Below are 15,871 nucleotides of genomic sequence, written 5' to 3'. Positions count from 1 at the left end.
TCACGCAGCTGGGTAATTTTTGCTGTATCAGTTCAGGATAAGTACCATACACTTGTATCCTGAGAACGTAAACAATGCCTTTAACCACTACTGCTACTGCTAGACCCCTTGAATGAAGGGATCTTTGCACCAGATCCTTAACCGGCTTTTCCATGGTGGAGTGTCTGCTCACAGAGCGAGTGCTTCCCTAATCTGACACACTTCCGTTGAAGATGAGCTCAGTCACCCAACTGCACAGCGATGCCAAACTCCTTACTTTTGCGAAAAACTCATGTTTACTTCTCCAAAACACTGAGCTCAACACTAAAACACTTACATGTACCAACAGGTGTGGTAAAGATTACAGGTGTTTGGAGGAGTAATGTGCTCGGGGTGCAAATGCTGCAGAGTTGAAACTATTCCAAAACAAAATCACATGGCTTAAAACAAATTGAATAAAAAGGTTACATCTAAAAAATTCTTAAGTAATAGAATACTCCAAGTTTATCCTAAAAGCACCCATAAATCCTCATGAAGTATACAACAGTCGAATTATACATAGTAGCGTTCTGGGGAAAAGAAAGCTTCCCTCGTTTGCACCTGTATTTGATCTGAACTCTTTATCGCATGACTGGATCAATTGCTGAGATTTAAAAATCCATATGGCGGCTGGTTCGCGGTACTCAGTCTTTGCCGAGATAGCGGGAATCGCTTGTGAAAATGGCATCACAGTGGGTGAGTGGCGCAGACTCCCAATCCCACTAACTGCCCCCCCCAAGCTGAACGGTGTATGACGAAGCAGGAGGACAGAGGTCCAGATGCTGTAGAGCGCCCCAGTGCTGGGGGGAGGGCACGGGACGCGGACGAGAGGAGCACCACATGGCTCTCTGGCAAACGCAGAAACGTTGGGAAACAAAAGCTGAGGAATGTTTGAAAACAAAGGGTCTAAGCGGAATCCCCGCCAGCTCGGCAGCCACGGCTGTTACCGCTCATTACTGGGGCAGAAAGGACGGGTGGCGTCGCCGTCCGCAAAGCACGCCGCCCATACGACAGGAAGGGGCGGGTCTCGTATCGGCCCGAAGTTCCAACTTGGGGTTTCAATTAATGTAATGCAAAAAACAATCCTAAAATGGGTTGTAGTTAAAGCTGCTGATGGAAAGGCGCACTAAATGAGATGAGACGAGGTGGCCATCGTGAGGTGTCCGCGTGGCTTGCGGCTGACCTACTGCGGCAGCCCCGGTGTGATTACATTAGGCCAAACTGAAGCCGAAAAGCAGCTTTGAGGCTTGCAAATCGCTGCTCCCCGACACCCTGAGGCCATGAGTGCTGGGCAAATGAGAGGGCACACCCCCTCCCAGCTCTACGCCATTAACATGTACAGGGGGAAGCCATTATTTGTGCGATAGCTGCAAGGCACAAACAGCCCCCCTCCCCCACATCTCCCCTTGCCTCCAACTGTGCAGTCTCCTCACTCTTATGTTTTCCCAGGCCTCCAGGTTCACGCCAGGATAAACTGAACAAACAGCTCTTCTGCCAGCTAGAACCCCTATGGTTCCGTCTCACTGTAAAAGCAGCTTTCCGTGTCTTTGGCTCTTCCCCCAAGTGACACAAGTATGAGCCCCACCCAGAAGCAGCATGTATGTCATATTTCCCTGCGACAGACACTTGGATCGAAATGCGTTGCTAAAATCGCTGACATCGATACGTTTGGAAGACTTAGTAACTGGGAAAATTGGGTGGCTTGTCTTGTGGTGCTTTGTTGTCGAGTGACATGATTAACAGCAGAGGGGTGCTGCTGCTACAGCTTTTTTCTTTATACATTCCTGAACATCTCCACTTGAAATCTTGCCATTGCAGCCTACTTGTTTCTTCTTAATTGGTCAAATCACATTCATTCCATTCATTAAAATGTATCTACATTTATTCATTTAGCTGACGCTTTTCTCCAAAGGGACTTACGATGTTAAGGTCACAGTTATTACACGCTTACAATCACTTACCCCTTTATACAACTGGGTCATTTCTTAACTGGAGCAATTTAGGGTAAGTACCTTGCTCAAAGGTACTACAGCCAGAGATGGGGATCAAACCTGCAAACTTTGGGTCCAAAGGCAGTAGTGCTAACCACTATGCTACCAGCTGCCCCCATTTATTCATATTGAACAAACAAACATAACCCTTTTTTAAAAGAAATCTGGGAAAATCCCTGAAACTCAAAAAACATCACTTTTACCTCATTGACTCTTCTAGCCCTGAAGCTGTGGAATGAGCCTCTGCTCGACATCAGGTCTGCTAGCAGACCTGCCTCTACGCCACCTTCGGAAGGCCCTCTAGTCGCTGATCATCTTGAGTGTGTCTAAACATCTGCTTGTGTGTTTTACTCACCGACTGCACACAGTATCTCATGATGTGCTTAACCCTAGTGGGTAACATTTTCACAGTTTGATTGGGTCTTGCCTCAGTCTGTGATCATTTGATTTATTTTTTAAACCTGATAGTTAGGTTCAGTCCAAGCGTGGTACACAGCAGGTGCTCGGTTCTGGGAATTGACCAGGCAGGTGGCAGAAAGGAGTGGACTTATAGAGCTTTTAATAATAAAAAACAGCAGTGCAAACAAAAACATAAACAAAAAACAAAATAGCAGCACTGAGTAGCATCTGCACCCACACCAGGCCAGAGCTTCAGTCCTCGGAGTGTCTATTTATACTGTTGCTGCACCTGACTCATCAGCCAGGTATGGCTGACAGTCCGAGTATGCAGAACCACGGTTTATTAACTTTTTCCTTAAAAAAAGTACACTTACTAAGAAGTGAATTCGGACATTTGTCTCTGCATTGTAAGAGTGCTGCCTACAAAAAATTGCATAAGAATATCAGTGCTGTGAGTAGAACTGAATTCAAATCCTTCACCTTATCAAAGCTAAAAAAAAAAAAAAAAAAAAACAATTTTAGGTCTCTTATTAATCCCCAGTTTGTGCATTGTATTTGTCATAGTGTCCATACTATATACTCAAGAGAACTCACCCAAAAGAGTAGGCTGGGCTGGGTTTCTTCATGGTGACCCAGGAGCTAATGAGACAAGTAATCAAGCTGGAGAGAAAGAGTTTTTTTACAGTTACTACAGTTACTATTTGCAGGTTCTCAAACCACTAGGAATTCATGAAGGAAACAAAGATGCCCAGTGAGGATGAAAAGGAAACCTTACCTAAAGAGATCAAAGATGGTGAGGTAGGTGTATGCAGTTAAGGCTGGAATAAAACAAAAACAACAGGTTACTTTCTAAAAATCAATCAATACTGGTTTGCCAGTCATGCAATACAACATATAAGCAACATGCAAGAAGTGCTCAGAAACTTCAATAGGACAAAACTGAAAACACAATATAATATCTTGAGACACAGTTACTTACTACAGTGCACTTCTGCCCACTCTAGAGGACATACAGTATATTTTAAGTTCTCCCAAATTGTACCTACTACAATGCTGAGTCCAAAAGCACCTGACAGGAGACATTCTGTGCTTTTAACTATTTGGGGGTGGTGGTTTAACAGCTTCCTGGAAATCCTGGAAAGTATTTGAAAATCCTTTTTCATAAAGCTTTGTAGGATATCAGCTAGTAAGCCTAACCCACAACCCTTAATTATGCTTGATAACTTCCAACTAAGCGACTAATGATCAAATGTGAGATGCATCAGTTTGTTGAGTGGAAAGTTTGTATCCGATAGAGTTCAGACCTATTTGAGAAAACCCTAAGTGCTCCTCAAAGCTGAAAATAACACAAATTTGATTGTGGATGAAATCACCTTCAGCTAAAATGTCAATCACAGAGCATTTCTGAAGCCCGTCTGAATACATAATAAACATCAGTGCTGACCGGGCTCCATTTTTCAACTTGCATTCCCTTCGTGCTCAGCGTGCACCCCTGTCGCCAGGGCACCGTTGCTTATTTTCTCCAGCTGCTTCTCTCAGCAGTAGTCGTCCCTGCAGGCCGCTCCTGAGCCGCCGACTGCCTGCAGTTCCTGCAGTATCACTGTCGGGGTCCGATCTCTGCGCTATTACAGGACCTCTGGGGGATTCATGGCTGGACTGCTCTCAGACGCTACCAAGTCTGCCTCCAGCCTGGAGAGCATCTTACGGTCCCCATTAGAGGACAACGTTCATGGAAGGAACTTTTAATATTCAGTGCTGCCCAGACCAGGCTCTGAAGTTCTTGTTTGTATGCAGCTCACGACCACATGGCCAAGCAAGCATGTGCACACACATATGCAGACACACATGGTACAAAAAAACAAAGTCAGCTGATGCTAACAGCATCCTTACCTGTCCCCATGCCCCCCATCCCTCACGCCTAACTCATACCATGTAAAGCAGAAGAAAGGATGAACCTTGCACACTTCAGGGGGAAAACAGAGCTGTCCATCGCTAATGGGGGCAGAGCTGTGTTTCCACCCCACCCCACACAGAGTTGGAGGGCGAGGTCATGGCAAGTTCACGGTCGCATTACGTACAGAATAACGCACAACAATTGAACAGATGAGATGTGGCTCTATTTAGCTCACTCTAGTTAAGTGGACATATAGCACATATAATCTTAAAAATCCCTAACCCAAACACACTGAGGCTTATATCTGCAAAAAAAACCCACTGGAAATAAGACCAAACCATGTCATAACATTTAAATATAAAATTTCACACATGTGTTTCCTAAAAATAAGAAAGCATTACTGAGCCCAAGTCCGGAATTGGGCACTCAATGTCTTTCTCTAAATAAATAAACAGTGAAAAAGGGTTTTTCTTCCAAAGATGTTCTCTTTCTTACACCACCACTCTCTAATAGCCATGCGTTCACGGCAGTTGGTCAGTTACCCATTTTCCACAAGATACAACGTTTTCACGAGAATAGCAGACAAAACTTCCATTATGGTGAGAAGAAAACATGGAAATCTGGACTGCTAATGACCAAATGCCTTTGGACTTCTTGCCAAAAGAATAAGCAAAATTTAAGTATTTGGTGCATGTTTACGATAAATCAACTGAGGGTGAGCAAATGAAAGGAATAAAATTATTAGAAAACCCTGGATGAAATGTATAATATCAGACAGTCATGGCAACAGGAAAACTAAAAACTGCATCCACGCTATAGCGCTGCCAAATGCACTAATTCTCAACACATCAGGGAACACGGTGGCCTTATCCGAATTGAAGGAACGTTACTCGTTTCGTAAAAGAACGGTCGCTCACGTTTTTGCCTTTGTGCTGATTGATGCAATTATTTGTCCTCAAAACAAAGCACAAAAGTTTTAAAGGAATTTAAAAGAAAAAAACTGCAGCAAATGGAAGGAAACACACACACACAGCAAAAGTTCTTCCAGCTGGAAGGTCACTGTGTGAAAGAGCTACTTGATCTGCTTTGAGAGCGTAACGAGTTTCTTGGGACGCCCCATCAGCAGAGGAACAGCTTCATCCCCCCCAAACACTTAATCCGCCAAAATGCCACTGAGTCAGCAACACGGGTAAACACTTTTGTTGCAGGAAGGCTGCTAAAATTCCTATAATTTGGGTTGTGAAATGTCGACATACTGAGAAAAATTAGCACTACTGAGGCCGATTTCAAAAACCTCCAAAAGCATCTTAAATTGTGAAAGAACATACCAAACAGACTGCAAGAGTGGCACTGCAGGAGTGATTCAACTTCACTCTAAATTCTTTCAGGAATTATCCTTTAGGGAGAATGTGGAGGTATTGAAAACTAAAACCATGGAAATTTTGCAAGATAATCAAAACAATGTTCAACACAAAATGGTAACCAATAAAATCTGTGCATCATCAACATCCTCTTGTCCACAGTGGTCCAGAGCCTCTCTCAAAAGCACAGAGTGAGAGGAAGGGTACATGTACTGTACAGGCATTTTGTTGAACCAAGTTTCTCCCTGGTCAGAACCCTTGCACACCCCTGCAGTGCTCCTTCCTGGTAGCTCCTTAACTGCCACATGGTCAGTTGCCCTACAAGCAGCAGCTACCTGGTAGATTATGGTAATTTGACATTCATGTCTGGCAGTCGACCAGCTTTGGATAAGCTGGATATGCTTTAGGACAGATTAACTAAGATTTGCATGGAGGCATAATTTTGTTTTCACACATCACGTTGACATGTTTTATCAACTCCACTGATCTGATCAGGAGCCACAGGGCAGTGGCACGGGCAGCGGGGAATGAACGACCGAGTGTCCAACGACGCTGCCCCACGATGTAGGTCCACACAGCTTAGTTTTATTTGCTCTCATTTGAAGATGCGCAAAAGGCACTAGCATAACGTGTTGAAGGCAGCTGGTGTCAGGAAAATGGCGTTGCAGGTTACATTCCTTTGTGTCATAAGTCAAGATCCTTAACCAGTAAGCTGCTAGCTGATGCCTCAGAAAACGATGACATCATAGCACGAAAGTGCAAAAAAAAAAAAAAGGGAGGAAGCACACATCATGCCTATTAATGCCTAGAGAACCATAAAACGTCAGTGATATTCTGCCAGTGGTGCACAAGTTTCATTGTTACATGGACGTGGTAGCAAAAGACTCAGTTTTAACAGCTTACTTGACAGCTGTTTGAAGAATGCGTTTGTAGACGTATTTTAAACTGAATTTAAAAATAGAACCAACAATGTGGTAAAAAGTAGGAAAACAGTACCCTATATAGTACCATACTTTTTCAATTTCTCTGATGCTTATCTTTATTGAGATTTGCCAAAGGTGACTTGCAATGTTGGTTTTATAATCCACTCACTTACGGTGATTCACTCATGCATACAGCAGGGTATTTTTATTGGAGCAATTAATAGCAAGTAAACTTGCACCTCAACTTACTAACAAAAGGGGGACTGACTTCACAAGCTCAATTCTTCTCAAGTGCAACCATTACATCACAAAGTACAAAATGTTAAAACTTAGCCCCTAAGTTTATTTACAGGTTATATTCTGTAAAATAATTAGATGAAGTTGAAGTTATAATTTCATACAAGACATTCTACTTTCATCAAGTGCTCATACAGAGGAACACTAAGACCCTGCACTGTATTAGAAACACTGGCAATAAGGCAGGATGCAGTGTGGACAGAACACCAGATTAATTTAACAACTATTAGCACAAAACAACATTAAAGTCTACTTTAAAATGACTGCAAATAGAAACATCTCCACAGCCTCCCATTTAGCATGTTTTCGTTCTGCATTATAAAATAAAAATCAAATAAAAAATAAAAAAAATAAATAAAGAAATGAGGAAGCAACCAATTAATCAGAAACATGTTTGTCAGCATCAGGTTTGTTTCAGTTTCCAGTCAAAAAAGCATAGGACGTATGTGTAAAAGTCTTGGATGTAGCTATACTACAAAAATAAGAGCTGTCAAATTGATCAGTGAATCTGAACGCTCCTGCTCCCTCTTCCCTTATCCTAGTGCACCATTTGAGCTACTATTCTAATCGTGTTTTTCTTTCTGATTGAGGCCATTTTTTGCTTTGCAACACAAAATATGGAATAGTGAGGAAAATACAATTTAAAGTACTTGAAAATTTGTAAATCGGATGTTTGTGGTACAAGGGTAATTTGATCATGGATGCTACAAGAGAGGTGGGATTTCTAATTGGAAAACATTTGACAAGGCTCTAAGATGCAACCTGGTAGTTATAAGCAGTTCCTTTTCTTTTGGGAATTTAACATTTTTGCTAGTACTTTAAGCTTTTTCACTTCTGGCTTATAATAAGATGTAAAGAAAGACAAAACACTAAAATCAACAAAAAAAACGGATGTGCACAGGACAACACAACACATCCTTTCATGTAAACAAACAGATGGCATCCATTCCCAGAATCCTCAGCTAGTGCGCACAGCTGGTTGCATTTTCAACGGCCAAGACTAGTCACCAAACTGAGCAGGCAGCTCATTCGGTTTGTATGATCAGGGAGGCGTCACCCAAGATTTGGAACATTTCTAGACCCAAAAATCCAAAAAACCACAAAATGTCCAACTTAGAAAAGTGATATAAATTACTGATGTCTAGATAAGTCAATGTCACTTTACAGGGTCTGTATAAGAGGGATGAGAGAAGATCAGCCAACAGAATGAATGTTTATTGAAGAGGAGTGAACAAATGGCTCTTAACAGAATAACGACCTAAGACAAAGGGAAACGTCTCTAACCAACTACACAGTCATCTCACACAAAGCACTTAATTCTCAATGACTCTTCCATGCTTCTCAAAAGAAATATTTTAAAAACCTCACACTGGTCTAATTTATCTCCGACTGGAAACGCAGCAAGTGCTTCCTGTTTGGTGCTCATGCTGTAAAGCACGCACAACTCCTCATGCATTGGGAGATGGTGATTGTAACAGACAATACAAACTCATGCTACATTTCTCTGTTTGGTCAAGGAAGATACGTTTACTGACACGTGCTGACCGCAAAACACGTAGCATTTGGCATCGTTTATAAGGCCAGACAATTATATGCAAAGTATAAAAAGCCCCAAAAGCTACAAAATGCTGGAAGCATGAAGTCACATTTGAAATTCATGTACCACCAAAGCATCCGTAAGTCTGGAGCCGAAACCCAGACCGGGTTCTGATGAGCAAAATGCACGTCTGCGGAACGACACGACGACTGTGAAAATGTGCCAGTCTTAAATCTGTACAATTGCAAGCAGGGTGGGGGTGGAAGGGACGAAAAAAAATTAAAAAGCCCCCAGCTGGGCTAGAAAAGAATAGAAAACCTTGTAACATATTATGAGCAGATTAAGGTCACTTGTGTGTGTTTACAGAACAGATCAATCAAGATGAAAGATCAAAGAAACGCGCCCAATCAAGGTAAATGAAACCAGCTTTCGAGTTGAATTTTTAATGCCGTCTGCCGAAGAGGAGACAAAACACGCCCGGGCCGCCAGCTCAATTCATTCCTGCCATTTTATTTCCGGCCCCAGAGACCAAATCCATTACTGGCATTAACTGCTGGCTGGTTATCAGAAGGATAAGCAAAAGTTAAAAGGAGTCGTGGCACAGCCCCCATAGCCCCCCCACCCGACCCATGTTGGCAAGTGCGGGTATCACGTTTCCGCTCCTGCTGCCCCTGGGATGGACCTGCACCCATTACTGAAGGCGAGGACACATTCGATCTGGGATGGAGCGGGCGAGGACCGCTTTCATATTTCAGGGAAGGGATTTGCAAACCGCAGCATTCCGCTGTCATTCCACTCCGAGACGAGCATCGAACGGTTGGGCTCGGGTGTCCGCCGATGTGGCGTATTTTTTTTTTTTAAAAAAACAATAGATCCCTCCATATGTAAACTAAAAGCTTTATTGACTGACTACACAGAAGCACCTGGCAGGGGAAATCAGAGCCGGTAAGAGGAAACGGCGGCTTGGCTGAACCGCTGGCCCGCGCTGACACTAGCGGCTTGGGAGCTCAGTCCACGTAACGTGAGCTTGTGCGGGTGCTGCCGATGCTATTCTATGGCTGATCCGGCTCCTGCCGCTGCTCCTTCTGCTTTTGCGAAGCTGCATCGAAAGTTCGCTCCACGTCAGTTTCTTCTCTGCCACGCGCAGGACAATACGGCAGCCTGTCACAACACGCCATTGCCGCCTGTCACTTAACATTATTGGTTGTGGGGGCTGGTTAAGTGTTGTTTTGGGGCCTGGTGCTCAAAAGCCCATCCTGCAACAAACACATAACTGGTTCAGTGGCCCGAGATGCCCTGTCAGACCCCCAGCTGTCAACAAATATGGTGGAGAATGCAGGCACATTCCCTGAAGGCAGAGTTTTCTCCAGCCACTTGGCACTCACGTATGTGAAAAGTTTTAAGAAGCACCACTACAGGTTTGCAAATTTTTGGCCCAAACCAAGAGAGGCACTGGGAAATCTGAACACTGAGAATAAAGACAATGAGCACAATGCCCACAGGGTAGCAGTTCACATAAAGAGCAGTATTAACCACTACAAAAATATGAGCATTTACCACAAAATTAGTGTCCATTAGTTGAACTTGAAACTAACAGATGGACCGAAGTCGTCTTTTACATTTACTCATTTAGCTGACGCTTTTCTCCAAAGGGATGGACAATGTTAAGCTACTTATGGTTTACCCATTTATACAGCTGGATAATCTTGAGTGGAGCAGTTCAGGGTAAGTACCTTGATGAAGAAGAGTACAGGAAGTGGGTTTCGAACCTAGATCCTCTGAGATCAAAGACAGTTACTTTAACCACAATGCGGCACTATAACAACGACACTAATTAAAACAATATCAGTCTCCAGTAATAACGCTCAGGCAGACTGGATTCAACGTGACTTAAAGTCCTACGTTTCCTGAACTACATCCCACCGGACTTTGAAAAATCTGCAACAAACTCTCAGTGAGGGATGATATCTAGAACGGGGATATGAACCAAGAACAGCGAAAGCATTGCGTGGCATTTAAACCGTAGACTCGTGTCGCTTGGAAGCAGCAGATGGTCAGGAAAACCTTACACTTTAAGTAGCCCAACAGTAATGAATAGGTAGAGAAGACAAGCCCCCCAGGACCTGCAAAACTAGACAAGTATTAATGGCGATTCCCGATGAGGTCACTTCTCCCAACTCCCAAATGGTGAAATCGACCTGCTGCCTTCCTTAAAATTACTTGAGTGCACTCAACTTTTCCCCTTCAAGCGATGCGCTGTGCAATAAGGCAGCTAACAATTTAACCCCCCCACCCCTTTTTTTTTTTTTACTACAAACACTACAAATGACTATTAAAACAGGGTATTAACACGAACCATTTTTATCCTTAGCACGGAACACAAACGGGCAAACAAGTGACATGAGCATTCTCCTGATGAAGCGGACGCGCTTTGCAAACAGTATAAAGTGATCTGACGCAGTTATCAAGCATTTGTTTTCAGGGAAATTGATCGCTTTCGCTGCTTACTACAACTCGTTTTTCACCAGACAGCACGTCTCTGATCCCAGAGGCAAATTCCCCTTACAGCAGGATGGTGTTTCATGGCTCTCTTATTGTAAATAGCACTGAGCTAAGCCCAAGGACTCTGTGTCCAGGCTTCTCGGTTACTGCAGACAGGCCGATGAGCAAACCAACGGTCACAGCCGCCCACTTTCTGTCCATTTCTCTCAAACTAGCCGACCGCGTGCCGAGTATCCCCCCCCCCCCCCCCCTTTCCGCGCCAGCTGGTGCACAAGTTTAACTCATTTCAAGCTTTACAGTACCACCGTTAATGCTGCAGATTTCTAGGAAGAAAAACTCCCACAAAACACAAGTCCTCGTGCTGAAGGCTTGAGAGCGACAATCACTCAACTGCCCTGGGTGCTTATCTGGAGCCACATGCACGTGACTCAAGTGTAAGAGACCGCCCGCATGCCTGCTTCCTCATAAAGCCACGTGCCGCACGCGGGGTTTCTAGGAATGAAAAGACCAATGCAATCTGCTCTAATGACAAGTTTATCGAGCCTCTGTGATGGTACGAGGACAGCGAGCCTAAGCCAGCCTTGGAAGCGGCAGACGGTGAAGGCAGGGTTAAAAGCCTGAGCGCAAAGCGGCGCAATCACGTGGGATCAGGAGGAATGGGAGGGAGCGTGGGGCAGTGGTGTAGGGCCTGCGGGCCAAGCACTTGACCTCCTTTCGCTTGGCTTCTCCCAGCTGTATAAATGGGAGAGGCAGACACGGGAACACAGTGTATCTGAGACCAGTGCCACTCGCCGGAGTGCGCAGCCTCCGCCCGTTTGGCCAATGCCAGCAGCCAACTGGGCCAGGCAACCGCCACTCACAAGTGATGTTTGTTTCCAAATAGAGCATGTTTATTAACTATGCGCACATAAATGTGTTTGGAGCTGGGGGGGGGCACTGGGCTGGGGAGCAGAGTGCTGATCTAATTACTTTTGTTCAGAAACAGTTTGCTCTGTCCAGCAGGGAGGCGACACACACAGGGCACGTTACAGCAGGACACATCGGGTTTCAGAGCGTGTAGAGCCTGAAGACACACCAACGCCATGTAACTTGGAGACCTGGTGCTTTCTAATACTCACCGGCACCCAGACGTACGTGGCTGTGTCGGTTCGATCGGCGAACGACCCGTTCTGCTGTTAGCTTGGCATCAATGCTATACGTTAAAGGCAACAGAAGGTGCAGAGACATCCGGCAATGTCCCGCCCATGTCACGTCACTGCCTCCCCACTCTCTCTAATCCCCACAGCCTGAGCAGTGAGGCCACAGCAACGGTGACGCATTACAGCCATAGATATAGGGCATAAGCTGTACACCATGTACTATAGTGGGATGACACAGTGTCCTCAAGTCACCCAGCCCAGTTGCTGCTAAAGATTCCATATGAATGCACACGATCACAATGTTCCCGTCCGCAGCAATGACTCCAGGGGATAAACACTGACATCAGGCAACACAACACAGCTCTTGGCCCACAGCACAGTGCAGCGTTTGCATTGCGCTAAACAATAAGTACAGAAAATTAAGCTGTTTTCCAAAACAAATGGCCGCTTCGAGAGTTAAATTATGCAGTTTTTATGCGTTACAAACCCACATACAATATATAAAGTGCAAACAGGGAAAGTAAATTTGATCCAAACAGAACTATGGAGTTGCAGGCTTCGTCCGACCAGCACTCACTGGCATCCTTGTGATGACGAGGTTCCGAGAGCGGGTCCAGATTCGGTTTCTTCTTGCGTTCGCCCAATAGACTGTATTGCCAGACAGGTTCCACCAGGTGTCACCTTTGAGCAAACTGGGACATTTTCTTGATTGCGAATGATGATCTTGCAGTTGCTCATTCCTTATAACTTTACTGTAGTGTGAAATTTAAAACTTTTTTTGAAAGCTTTTTAATTTCTAAATTTTAATTTAAATGTTTTATACCTTTCGATACATATACAATGTCAAACATTATTTACAAAGATAACCTAGTGGCAACGATTTGCCCATTTATACACCTTGGTAATTTTTACTGTATCAATTCAGGGTTAGCACGTAGCTATGATTTGAACCTAGTACTTTGCAAGTAAAATCTCAGTTGCTTTAACTTGACCACCTGAGAAAAGCTGGTTCACGTCAATGCGTAAAATCAGCTAGAAATGTTACAAAGCCCTGTTATACAATGTTTCTATATTTTTATGGTTTACATAATTCAGTATAGGGGTTTTGTGACTTATGGTTTTGTGACAAGGGCGATGGAACAGAACACCCTTGTAAATCAAGGACTAACACTGAATGTGGTCATTTCTTTTTTTTCCCCATACACACTTCAAGCGAGCTTCCATGCACACACAACCCAGCAAACTAACAGTGACCAGTAACACTGCTTCAGGGACGCCAATTTACTCCTCGGTCTAAATCACCATTTCGTTGTTTGGTCACTTTGGATGGAAACTGAACGAGGATTAATGCAAAATCTGCAGACAGCAGTGTCTACAAAGTACAAACCTCCGGGTGTTAGCGAGACTTTGCATCCTTGTCCGACCTAGACACTGATGACTCAAGATCACTGCTTAAAAAGACTCAGCTATGGCACAAGGGCTTCTTTACGTCTGTAGCAACAATTTATTGACACCTGACCTGTCACTTATGTGCCTACTGCCTGACAGCACGGCCAAAGCTCAAAGGCCACAGGCAGCTGGGGGGCACGTCCAGCATGTTCTCCATCACTAGGTCTGCAGTGGGTATTTCACACATCGCAGTAACATGCCACCTAAAAGAAGACCAAGGTCTACAGTATATATTTTTTATTATCTGACACCTCTTCACCAAAACAGCTAATAATGTTTGGTTTGTATACTGCTTTGGTCATTTATATAGGTGGGTAATTATTACAAGGGCAATTTATACTAAGTACCTTGCTCAAGAGTACTGCAGTGGGAAGTGGAATTCGAACCGGGAACCTCAGAGAGCAAGAAAACTGCTCCAACTGCTACACTCACTGCTGGCCCCTTAGAACCTTACAAATAGCTGTTGTCCATTCTCTGAACCTTCTCGCACCCCACAAAAAGCTGGAGAGGTTAGGCTTTTGAATAAAGGATGAACATCTCTCTGTTCATTTGTTTGCAATGACCTACACAAGCGCTTTGGGGCCAGGAAGTGTATTGATCCTGCTAAAAGAAGTGTTGACAAAAGAGGGATACGCATATCAAGTTGAAGTACATACAGTTTCAACAGCTCGTAACTTAATATAATCTTCCGGTGCAAAATGTGATCTGGGTGCGCTGACGATACCAAACTCATCCTGCGGACTCATCCGTTTCACATTTTCCAGGCTGTGGAGCACCTGAAGGTCCAGGATCGGTTACTCGTGCTCTTTGCAGAAGACGACTCGTCCTGTACGAAAACTGCACCTACTATCGTTTCGTTTATTGCTTCGGGGGCTTCGTCAACTCCTGTGCCGTGAAATATTCAGACGCGCCGTTGAGAAACAGAACGACGACAGCACAAATTATGAGACGGCTGTAAACAGAAACAAGCAAAGGGACTTTTTTTTTTAAAAAAAACAAATAAATAAATAAAGAGGCAAACTCTGTGTGCATTCCATGCTGCTGCTGGAATGGCGACCGCCCTTGACGATGAACTTGGAAACAAGCAGCTGGGTTGCTGGGGGGGGGGAGGGCGATGGCTGGCCTGGAGTTCACGGTTCACTTGAAAAGCCCCCAGCCTGTATTTTCAATTACTCGTACATTATGGCCCCAGAGGGAGGATGTGCATTTAGACGTTTGTTTGTCAACATTAGCACCGTTACGGTACTTTTTCACCAATGCAGTTTTGGGGAGATGGGAGGGGAAAGCTTTTGGTACTGTGCTCGTCTATTCTTAGCAGACAAGATGAGAGGCAAAAAATAAACAAGTGAGCCAACGCTGAGCGCTTCCTCCTGCAGAAGGGTCCGTTCGACAGGCTGCACTGCCAAAGGCTCAAAGCCCCAAATAACATCACCAGGACACCGGCCTATTAAAATTATAATTAAAAAACCAAAAGGCAGCTGTGGAAAAGAGAAGCTCTCTCAATTCCAGCCGTCGAAGGACCTGGACTACTGCATCATGACAGTGGCTCTGCCGTGCAGGGAGGGGGTGCCACATTCTGTTTACACTCCAGGCATTGAGGGCTGAACGCAGAGCTCAGCGCAGCAAGGTCTTCACCCGCTGACTGGACAGACTCCAGAGACATGAAAGAGATCTAATTTACCCTGTCGCCAGGCTAAAACAAAATGTCATTTACCACATCTCAGGACTGAGCTCAGGGCAAAACCAAGTTCTGATGTGTGTGTTCAAGCCCCAAAGGGTCATGTAACAGGTAAAAGACATGGACTTGTAACCTGATGGCTGCTGGTTCAAATATCACTCCCACCACTGCTGTAGTGCTCCTAAGCAAGGTAGTTTACCTGAATTCTTCCTGTAAAATACCCTACTGTACAAATGGCAAAAAAAAATTCAAACTCACTTTGAAGGAAGGAGTCAAAAGGAACAAACGTAATGAAAAAAAGAGTAACTTGGGGTCACACAGAGGTTTTGGTGTTGTAGTGGGTTCTAGACTGAGGAAGCAGTGAGTGTGAAGTCATTATTGGCAGAAAGCAGCATGTTGTGTGTGTGTTGGCGGGGGGGGGGGGGGGGGGGGGGGGGTTCCTCTGTTCTCCAAATGAAAAAAGGGTGAATAAGCCTGAGCTCAGAGAGGATAATACACTTAACGTAACAGACTCTGGGAAGAGTGTCCAACATGTGAGCACAACATTCGTTTCTGTTTCCAAACATGACGGCGGAAGGGTGCCGGATTTATTCCGCTCCTCTTCTCTGTCGTGCCTCACTTGCTTTAGCACTATTGTTTGTTTTGTGCTGAATATCGACGTTTGTATCTCATTTTCCATGCAG

At 44.5% G+C, this 15,871-nt stretch overlaps 1 protein-coding gene across 2 annotated transcripts in view; it reads right to left on the bottom strand.

Moving 5' to 3' along the window:
• The window catches only part of slc30a6 (solute carrier family 30 member 6), a 42,951-nt gene that overhangs the window by 20,504 nt on the left and 6,576 nt on the right, over positions 1 to 15,871 (bottom strand). For both annotated transcript variants that reach the window (XM_029250927.1, XM_018749493.2), the window contains 2 exons: positions 3,184 to 3,226; positions 3,003 to 3,068 (listed from right to left, as the gene is read on the bottom strand). In XM_029250927.1, coding sequence (XP_029106760.1) covers positions 3,003 to 3,068; positions 3,184 to 3,226 — 109 coding nt within the window. The remainder of the gene's footprint in view (positions 1 to 3,002; positions 3,069 to 3,183; positions 3,227 to 15,871) is intronic.

Source organism: Scleropages formosus, chromosome 4, assembly GCF_900964775.1.
Source record: "Scleropages formosus chromosome 4, fSclFor1.1, whole genome shotgun sequence".
NCBI classification, from domain to species: domain Eukaryota; kingdom Metazoa; phylum Chordata; class Actinopteri; order Osteoglossiformes; family Osteoglossidae; genus Scleropages; species Scleropages formosus.
Note: the sequence above shows the minus strand (reverse complement) of the source record. Positions and strands in the feature narration are given on the sequence as shown.